The sequence below is a fragment of the Antennarius striatus genome, chromosome 8, assembly GCF_040054535.1.
Source record: "Antennarius striatus isolate MH-2024 chromosome 8, ASM4005453v1, whole genome shotgun sequence".
Classification (NCBI taxonomy): domain Eukaryota; kingdom Metazoa; phylum Chordata; class Actinopteri; order Lophiiformes; family Antennariidae; genus Antennarius; species Antennarius striatus.
The window spans coordinates 20,789,644-20,808,178 of NC_090783.1; the positions used below are offsets into that span (position 1 = coordinate 20,789,644).

The window sequence follows — 18,535 nt, forward strand, 5'->3', positions numbered from 1 at the left end:
TTCACGTGGTGTTTGTGATTGTTTTAGTTTATAATAAATAATTGTTATGAGTTAATATATAATAATTTTATACTATCATCATTATTATTATTATTGTTATTATAATAATAAGTGGCTTTTATAAGACCCAAGGGAACTGTACAAAATAATGATGCGAGAAATACAGAAAAGAGAGAGCGAAAAATAGATATAAAAGAAAAAAAATGCAGCTGAATGTTGTCACATTTATAGCTTAAAGGACGGTGGAAGGTGACTGGTGGCTGAAGATTATTTGAGGGATGGTTTATTGATCCAGAGGTCATTCATTTCACAAACAGCCTTGGTACCTAAAAAAGAAGAAAGAGAAAAACTTGGTTGCAGAAGAACACACAAAATAGAGTGGAGCCAAAGGGGGATTGGCCCTTACTCATTGATGGAGGTCAATACTTTTGACAAGGTCAGATGGAAACATTGATGATTCCCTTGACAGAACGCTAATGTTGGTAAACCTAATTATGCTGCACTCTTTTCTGCTTGAAAAAAATCAAACATTTTCTTAGCTGTATCTTGAGAAAATCATTTTCAGGTTTCCATATTGTGATTTGCCACTTCTATATAGGATAGACTGAAATGTTGCTCTCAAGTATTAATGCACCCTCAAAATAAGGCAGAAATGAGTCAGTTGTGGGTTTCTAATTAACATCAACCATTTCACAATGCTGAAGATTCAATACTGAATATTTACGGAACTTAATTCTTGGAAGTACAAAATGTTTTGCTTGATTAACACTTTGTCACTGACCATGAACCTAAAATATCACCATGGCTAAGGTTGAGGTTGAGCAGTAAATACCCAGTGTAAACAATAAGTAACCTAGTAAATACATTTTTCACATAATATAATAGTTCCAACACTGAGGAAATGGAGGTTTAAAAAGTATTAAAAATCTTCTATTGAGATTTAGCTCAGACAAAAATTTTATGAGACAAAACACGTAGACTAATTTTTGAAATTTGGGACTCATGTTCAAATTACAGGAATTCCAAAATGTAATACTTTCAACAATTCATAGTGAATTTATTCATCAAGTTGCTTTGCACTCTTAGTATATTATCTTTTATTATCCACCTATGCACATCTTAATAAGCTCTTTAATGATTCTTCCCATCTTTTATGCTGCTGTTAGATGTACCATCCACCCCATCACCATCTAGTCTTCAGAGATTCAACAACATCATCATTTCATCAGCTTCTTCATCTGCATTAGTCCCAACAAAGTCACTGCCAGTGTCTGGACTGTGTAAGGGGATTTGTGTTACTGTACAATCTCTGTGATGATTTTAAGCGTCAAATTCAGTATGACAAGAGTATATATCACATTTTATCGAGTGAAATAATTCATATTTTTTTCTTCATTCATAAACTCTCCTGGTTGACTTTAAATGAAGGCCCTTTTATTTTTTTAAAGAAATAAAAATTATATGTCATTTCACAATCAAAGAATCAGCAGTTGGAGAAAGAACTCTGTCCTGTGGTTTCAGCAGTGTTGCAAAACTGGAGGTTTCTGATCCACCTTCAGATTGTTTTACATCCCACACAGACAGTAAATATTCCCACCGTGACCTTTATTTGTCTACAAATATTTGGGGCGGCAGTGGCTCAGTGGTAGAGCGGGCGGTAGAGCGGGTCATCCAATGTTCTGAGATCGGCGGTGAGCTGACAGTGGGGGGTGTCAGCTCACCTCTACCTCCCTCTGGATGCCTACAGCCCCCCTGTGTGTGTTTGTTTGTTCAGGGCCTGTACACACGAGCATATGCATGTGATTGGATTTGACTAACTAGAGTGTGCTCTTAATTTCCCTTCGGGGATTATTAAAGTATACAAAATAAATAGATTTTTTTTTAAAACAACAGCTCGTATTATTCTACTTAATAGAAATATGTTCCCTGAGTTCACATTTAGGAGAGTCCATCTCAGACCTCAGTGTTACCGGGGATAAATGAATCTTAAATGAGAGAAGCAAAGATTTGATTGATCCTGAGAGTTGAGAACAAGACGCCCGCCGGATTGCCGGGATTCGAACCGAATCAACATTTCCCATCTGACCAGGCCCAGGCCAGCACCAGGCTCCACTTGATCTGAAAGCAGCTACCTGGCTGCTTGAGCAAACAAGATGCCACCAAAATCAAAGGATAATGCAGCCTTGGAGGAGGAGATTGAGGAGATAAAGAAATCGCTGGACTTTATGTCTGGTGAAATTATAACTAACTCAAAACATCAAAAACTGATACTGGAGTGGACCTGACCAGGATTCCATCGAGCACCAATGCCAGGAAAGCACGCCTTCTGAGAAAGCAGGGAGAATTTCAATCAACATGGACTGCAAACTGCAAGGTGTGTATTTAGTTGAATGGGCCACCAGAGGAGGCCAAGGTTTTGGTCATCAGAGACCTGGGTGAGCTGGACAAATACCAGTGACCCCAGCAAGGTAGCTATAACCCATAGACAATGGTAACACATGCACTCAATGAACACCTCCCTCAACATACAGGTTGAACAAGACTTTGATCCAGACAGTAACCTCTTTGACCACTTGAACAACACATGTTGCTACTACACAGATTAACAATACAATTACCTGAATGTCAAACCACATTATGGAATATCAATAATTCAATAAAGCACTTTAATTGTCGTAGTCTTTATGCCAATTGCTATAGTATCAAAAATTAATCTCTATCCAACCCCATAAGTCACATAAGAACAAAGCTTTCATTCAGTATTGCAGTTCTGGGTAAAATAAAACACATATTAGACCATAAATCGCTATACATCTTATATTGTTCACTTGTACTACCTTAATAGCTAAATTATTGTGCAGAGATTTGGGGTAACACCTATAAAGATAACTTGAAACCATTATGCATCTTACAAAAAAGAGCTATTAGAATTGTTAACAAGGCAGGCTGTCTGGAGCACACTAAATTAACTGTTTCTACAATCATTTGCCTCGAAATTTATGGACCTTGTTGATTACAAAACTGCAATAATAATGTTTAGAGCAAGAAACAAGTTATTGCCACGTTGCATCCAAAAAATATTCAGTGATAGAGAAGGGCATTATAACTTCAGAAGAGAGCTCAACTTAAAAGTACGACACTGAAAAGCATGAGTATCTCTGTACGTGGAGTGAAACTGTGGAACAGACTGAGTGTGGAGGTTCAACTCAGTCCAAACATGAACCTTTTCAAGAGGTCATACAAAACGATTATATTTGGAAGGTATTTGAATGAGGAAGGTCTGTTGTTGCAGCCCGGCTAACAGTTATAATACATTTTAAGCTAAAGGTCTTGTCTTTGATTTGGCTTTAATGAATTTATTCCTCATTTGATTACTTCATGGGGGTTTTTTTCTCCTTCTGTTTTACTGACTTTGTTTCTTTGTTTTATCTCATCTTTCTATGATAATGCAGTACAAATGCTTGATTTACTAAAATATTATCATCAAATATTTTACAATGGGGAGTAGGAGTTTAACAAGTTTACACTTCTTCCTACTCCTTTTCGGACAGTGTTTACACCTTTACGGTGTATTTATCAGTGTTTATTATTGTTATTTTGTTTTGTTTTGTTATTCGAAATAAATGAACTCATTCATTCGTTCATTGATCGTGTGTTTGTCAAACAAGGGACTCTGTACCTTACTATCGCTGTATTACGAAAGTATTGTATTTTGTACTGACTATAAAGCCAGTCAGACTGATTCACCAGCACCTTCATTTTGAATGACATGGGTATTCACACAACTACCTTCAAACAATCCAAGATGTTTTTTGCTGCCTGTGCCATTGCTGTCCTCTGCTTGGTTTCTGTGAGCCACTCAGCTCCTCTGGCCTGTGAGGAATTGGTCCGACCCTTGGATCATTTGGATCTTCTCCATTTGGAGGGAAGGTGGGCTTTGATTATAGGCAGTCTGAAAGATAGTAAAGCTGCAGCTGCCCTAGAAGGAAGGGACAGTGTAGCTATTGACTTTCACAATTCCTCGTACACCCAAGTCTTCAATAACGGTGACCAGTGTGAGTATCGTCACTTTGATTTGACATTACAAGGTCCCGTATACAGCATTCAACACAGCAACTTTACCTTTACTGGGACCTTCATGGCTACTTCCTGTCAGGATTGTTTGGTGTTGACTGTAGATATAGAGTCACCAACTTACAAGACAAAGAATTTCCACATGTTAAGCAAGAGAAGAGAGCTAGAGCAGACAGAGCTGGAGGAATACAATGCCCAGTTGGAATGTCTGAAGATGCCTGCACCAGTCAAAATGGATCCCTCAAAGGAACTTTGTCCACCACAGCCTGAAGAATGAGCAGGGAACTGCAGGCTTCATAGTGTTGGATACGTGCATACATACTGTACATTGTACACACAGTATTAATACATGCTGATGTAAACCAGTCACAAGCCTCAAAAATTAAAATATCTTTTAATAAAAACAACAACACGTTTTAAGCACTTTTTTATTCCACAAAGTTTATGTGAAACATTTTCCAACATGTAAACTGGCTACAGTCTTATAAGGGACATCATTTTAAATCAGTTGCTTCATTTGAAGTCGACCTCAAAGTTGTGTTGTCATTTGAAAATGTAGTTGTTGTTATTCTATTTCTAATTTATAAGATTCATGCTTTTTCACGCATAAAGGAATTCATTACAAATAAAATATAAATAACCCTTAAAATAATGAATTACCTATATGCATCATTCCAAACAAATTTTTGTAAATATATATACAGTAATTTTAACTTTGAAAATTAAAAACCCGTACAAAAAGCAGCATAGCATAGCCCTTATTTGTAAGGAGGGCATAGCATTAGATCCTTTCTCAATAATGACGTATTTTGTATTTGTTACGATTTACTTTCAATTCATTTATTTTCAGAAAAATCTCTTCAGATATCTGATCACATTATATTATACACTACAAATATAAACCAGCTCATCCCTGAGTTATTGGTAATTAATTACACACATTATCGTTGTAGAATTCTGAAAATGTAAAAGGCAGCATGATAGCTGTAGCGCTGTTGCGCTACACCAGTTGTCTCTGGGTTCTCCAGCTTCCTCCCACCAACAAAAACCTATATATACGGGAACTGGTGACAATTTGTTCCCCAGATAACAAATGAATCAATACATGGACTTGTCTCAGTGTCATTTCACAATTTATGTCTCTCTGACCGGCAGAGAGAGGACTGGCCTTGTGGAATCAAGAGTGTTGCAAAACTGGACGTTTCTGATCCAACCTAAGTATTTACTTATTGATTTATACTGAAGTTATACTTACCATGACCTTAATTAAACTTCAGTTTATGTGATTTCACTATACAGATGTAAGTGAAAGTTAATCTGGAGAGAAACATTAGTCAATGACTGATGAAAAAGCAAAAGCAAACTAAAATTACAAATTAGAACTGTACTTTTTGCTTTCATTAGAAATAGTCCCATTTATAATATTCTGGCATTCATTGCCATGTGCCCAACATGTTCTAACATTCATGAGATTCAAAGATAAATAGAATAAAAGTATGAAAATAAGGTCTTGTGCTACTTGCCTTTTCAAAACACTTAATGCTAATATTAGTATATTAATATATGCAACTTATTCATAATTACTTTAAAAAATGGATTTCATTATGGAGATGCACAATGGTTTATCTGCATTATCTACATCCAAATATATTTTTAAATTACATTTACTTAACTTTTTATTATTATTATTATTATTATTATTATTATTATTATTATTATTATTATTATTATAATTCACACTTTATTGATCCCTAATGGGGAAATTCTCTTTACACTCTTCACTCTCACACAAGTACATATACTGTATGTGTTAATTACAACACGTGGTTACAGGCTACAGGCCCCTGAAACAGGCACAGCACACTAGGGGCCTGTAGTCATGCAATTAGTAATATAGAGGGGTACATATAGAGGTACAGGGGAGGCGGAGTGACGGGTCGCGTGAAGAAATCATGCCCCAATGACCATCTTGTAAGGGGGACGGCACCTTGCTCAAGGGTGCCTCAGCAGTGGCTGTTATATGTGTTATTCTTTATACATTTGACTGCGGTAGAGCATACGCCCCTGGATCAGAGATCGGTGGATCGATTCCCGCTCCCGTGTGAGCCGACAATGGGGGGCGTCGGCTCACTTCCCGGCCACTGTCGAGGCGCCCGTGAGCAAGGCGCCGTCCCCCTTACAAGCTGCTCGAAAAAAAATTTGTGGACTTAAAAAAAAGGAAAACAAAGAGGAAGTCATACAGAAAATCACCAGGACAGGAATCAGACCCAGAACCTTTTTAAAATAAACAGCAGTCTTAGTAAAGCTCCACCTTGTAACAAAGTTTATAAAGACAAAACGATAAGTAACTTTATGCCTTCAGCAAAAAAGTTATTGAATGACAGGAAATCAATCAGTAAATCTAGAAAAGTTTTTTTTTTTAATTTAGTCTTATTTGTAGGAGCTTAGTTTATTTTAATCAAAGACAGTGCATTAATAATTAACAACAGTTAGTTATTGATGCACCAGGACAGAACATGCAGCATTTAAAAAGGGTCAGAACATTATTATTTCACTGCTGATTTTGATGACTAATCCTACAGAACCATAAAAAAATAGTGTTCCTTGTTACCACAGAGAAAAAACAACAAATAGCAATTCAAACTAAACCTTTATTAATCAGAGATGGTCAACAAGATATGATTTATGTCACAATTTCAAAAGTGGAAAAGAGAGGAAAGAGTCCAAAGTCCTTCTGTTCCATGGAGTTTTACATGTTGTGAAATAAAGTTTCAGAAACAACTATAAAAACTGTCAAACCAAGCTTTTTGATCAGCTTTATTCTTTGACTTTGCCTGCAGACCATTCAATATGCTCTTTCTTAGCTGTGTCATCGCAATCCTCTCATTGATACCTGTGAGCAAAGCAGCCCCAAGTGAAGCATGTGAAGAACTGGTCCGGCCTTCGGATCAACTAGATCTTCAACATTTGGCGGGAAGAAGGGCTTTAGTTGCCGGCAGTGTGAGCAACATCTCATATCTACAGCTGTTTGCTGAGAGAGACAGCGCAACTATACATTTTGCCAACAGCACCAGTGAATCAAAATTGTCTTACACTCGCAGCATCCGTTTAGATAAGTGCTATTATGGTTTCTACAACATCTCCCTGGACGGCAGCAACTTCACCTATGATGGGACAGACAAAAGCAACTTCAGTGCTTACTTTGTCCACACATCCTGTAATGACTGTCTGCTGATGCTCATGACTGTGGATTCAGGGAAGCGGCAGCACTTTTACTTTTTCAGCAGGAGGAAGCAGTTGGAGCAGACAGAGATGGACGAGTTCATAGCACAGGTGGAGTGTCTGGGCCTTCCTCCACCTGTCGTCATGGATGCTACCAAAGATCTTTGTCCAGAGAATCCATCTACTGAAGAAATAAACTGAGATGTTTAATCGAATTGTGCTAATACAATGCATAGATAAATTCCCACTGTCCATTTATGTTTTGGGAATATGATAAATGAAATAATGATTATAATGTTTTTCCCTCACAAAATAAACATGGCACAATTAAAACGACTTGAACACTTGAATTTTAGTGATTATTTCTCTTATGTCATTTAGAATATAAATGCAACACAGGAGAGGATGGCAGCCTTCACAACTGGATTTCTCCCTCTTATGACTGGAAGTAAATATGTAATTTGCCAATACTTATTATGTGTTTTTGTGAATAGTTCCTGCAGCAAATTAAAAAATGTTCTCTGCTTTCTAGCCCAATTCTGATGCAGGTGTTTGTTAACTGTAATCTGTGTAAGACCACCACAATATTCTGCTCTGTTTAGTGTAGTTGAGAATTGATAGTCCTGTGTGTGTCCATCAGAGCTCATCAGATTAACTAATACCTAGTAGTTTGATAGTTATCAAGCTAAAGCTAATGTTGGGTCAGTCCGAAACATAGCTGTTTGCATCAGTGAGCAATCGATAACCCTATGAGCCTAAATTTTCATCAGTTTAATACAAATTTAAAAAGACATGAAACATTTAATTGTTTGTGCTGGCCTTGTGGAAGGTCTGTAAAATATAACATTAACACCGAATAGATTAATATTTCATGTCATGTCAAAGTAACTCAAAGTAATTCAGAGAAGGTCTCATTAACATCTGCAGTTTGTAAAAGTATTCCTGTAAAAAAAATGTTTTACACAGATTACACAGGTTTGGTGGATGCGTTTGGTGGATCTCACCAAAGAATATGGCCGTAATGCATCTACAATCACCACGTTATTAAAACAAAAGGAAGTTTAAGGAGTTTAAAGCATGGCGTGGGTGGTTGGAGAAGTTCAGAAGGAAGACTGGAATTCACTCTGTTGTTCGGCATCGTGAGGCAAGAGCGCATGAACCAAAGAGGGCAAAAAACAGTGAGGACAGCTGTTAAAAGGTAAATGACCATCATTATTATTCTTTACTCTATTCTTTGTTCTTTACGTTATGCACAACTCTCATTTATTGTGTAATAATCTAATCGTAACATGTATTTGTTACATGTTTTAATGCATTTTTATGCCTAATAAAACATTTATGTCTGAATTTTGGGGGGCTTGGAACGGATTAGGGCATTTGCATGGAAAACGCGGCTCCACTTACGAAATTTTCTACTTACGAAATTTCGTCCAGAACCAATTAATTTCGTAAGTAGAGGTACCACTGTATTGGCAAATTACATATTTACTTGCAGTTATAAGAGGTTGAAATCCAGTTGTGAAGGCTTCCATCCTCTCCAGTGTTGCATTTATATTCTAAATGACATAAGAGAAATAATCACTCAATTCCAAGTGTTCAAGTCGTTTTAATTGTGCCATGTTTATTTTGTGAGGGAAAAACATTAGAATCATTATTTCATTTATCATATTCCCAAAACATAAATGGACAGTGGGAATTTATCTATGCATTGTATTAGCACAATTCTATTAAACATCTCAGTTTATTTCTTCAGTAGATGGATTCTCTGGACAAAGATCTTTGGTAGCATCCATGACGACAGGTGGAGGAAGGCCCAGACACTCCACCTGTGCTATGAACTCGTCCATCTCTGTCTGCTCCAACTGCCTCCTCCTGCTGAAAAAGTAAAAGTGCTGCCGCTTCCCTGAATCCACAGTCATGAGCATCAGCAGACAGTCATTACAGGATGTGTGGACAAAGTATGCACTGAAGTTGCTTTTGTCTTTCCCATCATAGGTGAAGTTGCTGCCGTCCAGGGAGATGTTGTTGGAACTATAGTAGCACTTATCTACGCGTTTGCTGCGAGTGTAAGACAATTTTGATTCACTGGTGCTGTTGGCAAAATGTATAGTTGCGCTGTCTCTCTCAGCAAACAGCTGTAGATATGAGATGTTGCTCACACTGCCGGCAACTAAAGCCCTTCTTCCCGCCAAATGTTGAAGATCTAGTTGATCCGAAGGCCGGACCAGTTCTTCACATGCTTCACTTGGGGCTGCTTTGCTCACAGGTATCAATGAGAGGATTGCGATGACACAGCTAAGAAAGAGCATATTGAATGGTCTGCAGGCAAAGTCAAAGAATAAAGCTGATCAAAAAGCTTGGTTTGACAGTTTTTATAGTTGTTTCTGAAACTTTATTTCACAACATGTAAAACTCCATGGAACAGAAGGACTTTGGCCTCTTTCCTCTCTTTTCCACTTTTGAAATTGTGACATAAATCATATCTTGTTGACCATCTCTGATTAATAAAGGTTTAGTTTGAATTCCTATTTGTTGTTTTTTCTCTGTGGTAACAAGGAACACTATTTTTTTATGGTTCTGTAGGATTAATCATCAAAATCAGCAGTGAAATAATAATGTTCTGACCCTTTTTAAATGCTGCATGTTCTGTCCTGGTGCATCAATAACTAACTGTTGTTAATTATTAATGCACTGTCTTTGATAAAATAAACTAAGCTCCTACAAATGAGACTAAATAGAAAAAACAAAACAATTCGAGATTCACTGACTGATTTACTGTCTTTCAATAACTTTTTTGCTGAAAGCGGAAGAAAGGAAGGAAGGAAGGAAGGAAGGAAGGAAGGAAGGAAGGAAGGAAGGGAGGGAGGAAGGAAGGAAGGGAGGGAGGGAGGGAGGGAGCGAGGGAGGGAGGGAGGGCAGACAGAAAGAAAGATTTTTTTGGATTTTTGCAAAATCACTTTAATCACATTCAAACATTTTGCAATTTTACATTAGATGAAGCACTAAAGTGCTTCAGAAAAAGATTTTTTGCAAAAAAACTTCAATCACATTTAGAACATTTTACAATTTTTCATTGGATGAAACTTCAAAAACACTAAACACTCAAAAACACTAAACACCAATAAACAAAGGGAAATACAATATAAAAATTAGTACATTATAACAGGACGTTTGAAAAAGTGAGGTGGTCATCAACTAAAGTGCATAGGGCATTTTTGTAACACCAGATGTTCCTGAAGTTATTCAGGTCTTTTGTCAATTTATAGAAACCAAATTCTAGTTTTAAGCGACATCTGATGTTACAGCAAAAAACAGTAGCTGCTTCTTGAACAGTATTGTTTTCAATTCTCCTCTTCCTGGTCACATAAATTGCAAGTTTTGCCTCCCCAAAAATAAAATTTAAAAGCTGCCACTTTCTCTGATTCAATCTATTGTACCCAGCACCGTAGATGAATTTCCTATTACTAAAATTTTCACTGAACAAATTTAAAACATTCGTTAGAAGAGTGAAGAGCACTGCAAGTCTCCCACACTCACTGAAAGCATGAAAGACTGTTTCACGAAGGGGACAGAAGGGACACTGGCTGGACACCGCAGGGGTGAAAACAGAGACAAAAGCATTGGAACCGACGGCACCATGTAAAATCCTCCACTGGAGGTCGGCTGTTTTTTTCTTGAGGGGAGGTTTGTACAGAGGTCTCCACTGGGGGTCAGGTCCATTTCCCGTCATCCTGTTGGCCCAGGTAGTGGGTGCTCTGTCACACAGGTTTTTCCTGTTAATTACTTTTACACATTGTTTGCACAGTATTTTTTTGTTGGCCGTGTGCTGATTTGTCGTAACATGGTGAATTCACCTTGTTATGAAGCCAGAGAACCTGGAGACAGCAGGGAGAGCGTAGAATCTCCACACAGAAAGGAATCAAGCTTGTTACCACGTTAAATCGGATGGATGCAATTGAAACCACTGATATGAACTTAGAATGAGCATGCACCACATGTTGTGGTGTAATCCATTTCAGTGCTTTGAAATTGTGTTGGTAGATCAACTTCTTAATGAATACATTTTTAGCTATTTTTTTGATGTTGTCCAAATTTTTATCAAGTGTGTCCCAAAGAGAAGGTGGATGTGGAGTTAGACCCCCAGCTTAAGATCTAGTGGAGTGAACTACCGCCGACCCCAAGTTTCATGTTTCATGCAACATTTTACCTTTAAATTTGCAGTGAAAGAAAATCATTTCAAAAATTGTTCAAATTTTAATGGAGTAAAAATACCAAAACAGTTCGATGCATAAACGTTTTGCTATGTGAAACCATTGAAGTTATTGAAGGCACATGAAAACAAGTTTTGGTCCGGTAAAAAGGAGTCATAGCATTATTTTTTTATTATTTCACAATCCCAAAAGACCCCACAGATAAGGGACATCGATCTGTGGTGTTTAGAAACAGTAGGTTAAACATTAAAACAGGGAAGCGTCTGAAGCAGATGCAGTCATATGAGTTCAACATAGAGAAACATGTTGTATTCCATCGCTATCTTCTGCTTCGTGGCTGTGAGTCATTCGGCTCCTCCATCCTGTGAAGACTTGGTTCGACCGTTGGTTCAACTTGATTCCCACTGTTTGGCAGGCAGATGGGCTTTGATTGCAGGCAGTTTGAGCAATCCTGCGGATATGATGTTCTTCAAACAAAGAGACAGCTCCAGCATTGACTTCTCCAATTCTAGTGTAACTTCCAGGATTTTGTACACACCCAGCGTGTACATTGATGGACAGTGTCATTCTCAGTCCATGAACATCTCTCTGGAAGGCAGCGTTCTTTCGTTTGATGCGAGCTATAGGGTGAACCTCTCTGTGACCTTTCTCCATACATCCTGTCAAGACTGCGTGTTAATGCGCTTTGACGATGAGTCAAAGAAGATCAAGCGTTTGCTCCTTTTCAGCAGGAGGAGGGAGGTGTCGCAGACAGAAATGGAGGAGTTGACTGCTCAAACAGCTTGTTTGACAATACCTTCACCTTATGTGATGGACCCTACTAAAGAGCTGTGTCAGGTGTAAAACTCCAGCAATTCTCCTACGCAAATTCAAGAAAGAACAGAAGAAAAGGCCTCACAGATTGTAGCTCCTGATGTGTGGTCACATATTGTTAGTTAAATCAAGTGCAAATGTATTATTCGTTACTCATTTGTGACTGATATGATTTTGTAATCTTTATCAGCTAGTTTGACTAAACTAAGTGTTGAAAGTCTTTCCTACGTGTGGGAGGATGGACACTACATCAGCTGAGACCAGATCTCATCCTCTTTCGTGGAGTAACGAAGTAGTGCACGTGCGCTCCTGACTTTTGCATTCCTTTCATACTTTGTCATTGCTCATGTAGCTTATATATAATTAATTCTGCACAGGCAAAGTATACAAGTCAATGTTGCTTTTTCTTAATTCATAGTGGTGTTTTTACAAGGCTGGAACGGATTCAAATAATTTCAGTTATTTTAAATGAGAAATGTTGTATGATTGAACGGATTAAAATTGTATCTCAAGATACTTCTAATTTCTAAAGGTATTTAGAATTTACATAAAGATATGACTACCAGGAAATAGGATAGCTTAGATGGTGAAACAGAAAATTTATATTAACTGAACAAAATCACAGTAAATCACAAATAAATAAAATAAAGCCCATGTCAATAAAGCCCACTGATTACTCTATGGGCTTATGCTGGGTGAGTTTGTTTGACGTGAGGCGGTCTTTCTCCTACCAAATATTGCAAAGGACCAAAGTTAGAATTATTCTACCCATAATAATCATGAGAATTGTTCTAATAATGGTAGACTCAATAAATACATTGGTGCAGTAGCTGATCTATTCAGATTTGATGCAAAATCAGATGGCGTCTCTCAGAAGAATGAGCGGTGTTTGTACTTCCTCTGAAAGTTTTAAAGTAGGCAAAAACCACATCATTATTTTATCAGTCATTCATGGAATGTATTTTTATGTCAGTCATGATTTTTATGGTATTGCAAGCTAAATTCTTCATTAGTTTGTCAGCTCAGGAGCTGCTGAAACAGCCACGACCTAAACTGTCATATATGAAGGGCAGAAATCATCAGAGCCACATGAGAAGATTATTATCCCCCAGACTCCTTTCACATCTGGTTTTGACCAGCATATCCTTTCCTAGGCCAGAGTTTGTGTCTCTCTTCAAGTCTAATAGGAGTTAAGTTCTTTGCGTGAAGTGTAATTTTGGCACAAAAAATAATCCTGTTAAGTCTGACAGGAGGATCATCCCTGCTTAAAGCTGTATGTTTAGTTCCAACATTTCTAAGATTGCTTGTCGTTATTTTTGTGTGGTCTGAATATTTTTTGTAGTTCTTCTCTCACAGAGAAAAAACTTGGACAGAATACTTTGTAGACTGGTAAATTAATGAATTTCAACGGAATTTGTGCTCAGATGCAGTATGGAGGTGGATACTTTGTGAGATGAAAAATGATCATAAAGAAATTTTCTATACTAGAACAAAAAAATACTTAAAGGTGTCACCTCTGATTCACCTCTGAACTCTGTTAACAGTGTGATTGAATTTATTGATTCCTCTCTAAGGAACCATGGCCTTATCATCGTTGAGAGGTTTGTGTGCCCTAAGGATCCTGGGAGCTATGTTGACGGGGTTTTATAACCCAAGGCAATGTAAGCAAAGGCAAACAGGTCTCAGGTGAAGGGCCAGACAAAGAATGGTTCAGAAGACCCCATGACAAAAACGAGAAGGGAAACAAGTGACCCTTTCCAGAGAAAACCCGGGGCCCACGTCTGGAGCAAAATAGCAGCTCAGAGTATTCAGCTTTCTTGGGGTCCCTAAATAGGGTCCTTGATGGGATCCCTGTAGGGTACTCCATTGTTCTCCTGGGGGACTTCAATGCACACGTCGGCAATGATAGAGACACCTGGACAGTGGAGTAATGGCCTACCTAATCTAAACCCAAGTGGTGTTATGTTGTTGGACTTCTATACTAGTCACGGATTGTTCAAAACTAACACCATGTTAGTTATCCTCTTAAGAGTACCTGGTACCAGAGCACCCTGGGTCGGAGGTCAATGATCAATCTTGTGATGGTACCAACTTTTTCAAAAAGTTTTCAGTGTCGTGTCAAAAGTTAAATGACCAAAAATAGTCACCAGCCCAATAAAGGGATAACTTGTTTTTGAGTGAAATGAAGTCTCAGCAAGTATATTTTAGACAGAAATACATAGACATCAAACTATATTTTCTCATATAATTATGCTGACATTTTTGATTTATGTGTTTTACAAGTCACGATGATTTTTAAAAAAGGACATGTCATTAAAATATCATTGACTCTTTCTTCATTGTTTTGAAACAAATGCCCAGAGGCTAGATTTGAAATGCGCTTTCGCTGAGCACTTTGTTCTTCCATCATCATAACCAATCACCTCCTCAAGTCTCTGGTGTAGTGAAATAAACACAGTGAAATTAATTTAGTTTCTGTACACTAGCTAGGACTAGACACATGCAGCCTCTGTAAAATTAAAGTAAAGAAAGAGGAGAATTAAAAGGTTAGTATTTGGGAACACAAACACTTTTTAATTTGAAGAACATCTGTACAATAAATAAATAAATAAATAAATGCAAAACAACATCGATAGTGAGAAAGAACCACAAGTCAATGTGCTGTAGCTCATGATCAGCCTTCTGTTATTTGCACAATAATGGGGTGGGGGTTGGGGGAGCATGGAGATAAGGGGCCAGGAATCTTTACTGTGTTGCAATACCTTTCATTTTCAGTTGTATTTTTACTATAAAAGGGACAGACCTCCTAATGCAGATCCACTCCTGATGAGAAATACGAAACAAGAGAACTAAAAATGATCTCAAAACCGACATACAGAGATATGCTTGTTGTGGTTTCCATTATTCTGCACTGCTTATTATCTATTGGCATTTCGGTCCCTCTCACCTGTGAAGAATTGACCCAGCCTCTGGACAAACTGGATCCTCAACAATTTAAAGGGAGTTGGGCTTTTATAGCAGGGAGTCTCAACCACATGCCATCCATAGAGGCCTTGAGACAAAGAGATAGCATCACTGCACACTTCTACAACTCCAGCGAAACATCCAGCTTCTCTTACACCCAAATCAACCGCTTTGGAGATCGCTGCCAGTACCTGCCATACAACATCTCAGTAGCAGGAGGCAGCTTCACCTTCGATGTGGGGAATCGATTCAACCTCAGTGGGTCGTTTCTTCATACGTCATGCCCAGACTGCATGGTAATGCACTGGGTTGTGAAGTCAAAGAAAAGAGAGTCTGTGGACTTGTACCTTCTGAGCAGGAGGAGGGAAGTGGAGGAGGAGGAAATGGAGAGTTTCAGGGCTCAGCTGAGGTGCCTTGACCTGCCAGCACCTGTTGTGATGGATCCCACCAAGGAGCTTTGTCCAGAACAACCACTGAGTCAACCAAAATTCGGACAAGAAGAGACAACAGAGGAAGCAAAATCCTGAAGAACTTTGTCATATTTATTGAAACAGTATGTAAAAGTGTATATCAGTATCTTAATAAAAGAATATATGCAATTGATACGTTAAATAAATTTTAAAGCAACCATCGATAATACAGCAAACAAGACAAGGTTTTTTTTATTTTTTTGATGATTGTGAAGAACTTTCAAGGTGTTTTTGTCAACTCATTTTTGCATTAAATTCATGAAACTGGCTTGATCTGAATTTGGTACTTTCAAAATAAATAAATTCACTAAAGAAAATATAAAAATTATCCTGAAGTGATAAATCACGCTCTAACCCCTTGTTTCTTGATTCATTTCTGTGGTGCTTATTCAGTGTTGCCCCCAAATTGGATTAGCACAATAGATTTTCAAATGTGCAACAATGGGGTAAGTCTTGAGCGCACGTGCTTGTGCATACACACATGATTATTCTGGTGTATGTGTCAGTGAATGGTATGCAATGTGGAGAGCACAAATGGGGAGAAGATAAAGACATAACAACTGAAGTGTTATGCACAACTCTCATTTATTGTGTAATAATCTAATTGTAACATGCATTTGTTACATGTTTTGATGCATTTTTATGGTTTATAAAACATTTATGTCTGAATTTTTGGGGGCTTGGAACGGATTAGGGAATTTGCATGGAAAATGCTTCTCTACTTACGTAATTTTCTACTTACGTTATTTATTCCGGAACCAATTAATTTTGTAAGTAGAGGTACCAGTGTATTACCTTTTCCTTTTGGGACGGAACTTGGCTGTATGTAGTTAAAATTCTTAGTATTTTAACAAATACCCCTGGATCTTAAAATACATTAGGACACTGCAAGCCTAAAAAGAGAGCAAGTTTATTTTTTTAAGTTCACTGCGGATTTATTTTTAATTATGATCATTATTTTGATTTTCTTTTGATAAAGTGATCGCGTTTTGTAGATAATGAGGAAAAGAAAATTATGCATGTAACACTTTAATTCACACTTTATTGCAACATTGCTTACCTTGTGCTGGAGCTGGATCATTTCTCATTAGGGTGACCGAGCTTTCTCTGGGTATTTCACAAAACCAGACAAACTGTGTAATGCCATTAACTTCTTTGACCAAATATGCATAAAAGGGCAAGCAGGAATTTATGATAAATTAGGTGGATGTTAGAGAGCTGTTGTAATTCAGGATCATTGTCTTAATTGATGTAGGCAGAATTTTCAACAGAATCAGCAGATTTAACCGTCAGATGAGAGATTTCCAGTTATCGTCTTACCTGAATATAAACCATTTCAACAACCATCTTTTCACTGACAAGTGCGCTCCAGTTCAAAATGAGACTTCATGTAGAAAATCCTCAGTCCATGAGTGACATATAATTCTATCTGTATGAATTGCTTGTGGGTGAATCCGTTAGCATGCGGTCTCTAGTATGACGTTGTTGGCAGCAGTTTGCCCAAGTGATAAAGTGTACCGGTCCTGAATATACTGCATATTTTATTCCCTAATATTTGCATATGAAAAACTGAAAAAGTGGAGTATGTATATTAGTCATTAATGAGCTTGAGTTCATTCTCGTTTAAACACTGATCATTTAGTGCTAAATACCTCATTCATCCTTCCAATCACAACCAATCAGAGAGCATCCAGTTACAAAGTTACTTTTACATAGTGGATAATGAATAAAATCCATGGGACAATCTGATTTCATTCAAATAAGCTTTTTTTGGTTCATAAAATCTACACATGAATTAAAATTTTAAAAAACTTTATTAGTCCCAAAGGGACAATTGAAAGCACATAAAGCAGGATTGGTGTAAAAGTGCAAACATACAGTGTAAACATGAACAGTGCAAACATAATCAATAAACTTAAATAATAATTAAATAAATATTAACAAATATAAACATAAATACAATGTTTATTTTGAATAATAATTCAAAACCTAGTTAGTTTATAACCTAATTTGTTCTAAACCGAGTGGGTTAATTAATTAGCCAGTTTGTTAAGAAACTAGTTAATTTAAAATCTAGACAGTTAGTTCAAACGTAGTTAATTCAAAACCTAGTTAGTTCAAAAAACTAGTTGGTTTGTTCAAAACCTAGTATGTTAGTTAAAAACATAGTTTAAAAACCGAGTTAGTTCAAAAACTAATTGATTTAAAACCTAAATATTTAGTACCAAGTGTATTTTTTCCCATAAATAAAATGCTATTTTTTGTTTTGATTTTCTTCATTATTAACTGAATCTGTTGTTGCTGTGTTCCTTTACTGTTCTCATCTTAATTTATTCACATTGTAGGGGCATCTACTGTATGTGCTCTTCTGTTATTACAATATCACAGTGTTCCCCATTTCTTTTTGCTCCCATGTTGTCAATTCTCATCTTTGTAACTTGTATCTGCCTTTAATAGCAGAGGCTGGTCATTGCTGTGATCAACATTCCCCTTAATGATCACATTGTTGGAGTCCAACCATGTTGGCTCAGCCAGGAATATGCCTAAGAATGGGAACTGAATAACATAATATGACAGAGTACTTATATGTATATTTGTGTGTATAAGACTGGGGTGGGTAGAGTTATAATAATGAAGATAAAATGTGAAGTAGCAAACAGAGAGATGCTATGCCCATTTTTGAGAAAGAGATTTAAGAGTGGCTCAAACCCCCTTCGGTCATTATGTGCTGAAAGCAATGTCTTTTGTTCTTTCATAACAAGATTGTGTTTGTGTACTGGT

General features: G+C 37.3%; 2 protein-coding genes across 2 annotated transcripts; one reads left to right on the plus strand and one right to left on the minus strand.

Moving 5' to 3' along the window:
- Nucleotides 1–6,924: 6,924 nt before the first annotated feature.
- On the plus strand, nucleotides 6,925–7,497 carry LOC137600624 (alpha-1-acid glycoprotein 2-like). The gene has a single exon (XM_068322352.1). It carries the CDS (start codon nucleotides 6,925–6,927, stop codon nucleotides 7,495–7,497), a length of 573 nt encoding a protein of 190 aa, XP_068178453.1.
- Nucleotides 7,498–9,032: 1,535 nt separating this feature from the next.
- LOC137600625 (alpha-1-acid glycoprotein 2-like) lies at nucleotides 9,033–9,605 on the minus strand. Its single transcript, XM_068322353.1, has one exon. It carries the CDS (start codon nucleotides 9,603–9,605, stop codon nucleotides 9,033–9,035), a length of 573 nt encoding a protein of 190 aa, XP_068178454.1.
- Nucleotides 9,606–18,535: the final 8,930 nt, after the last annotated feature.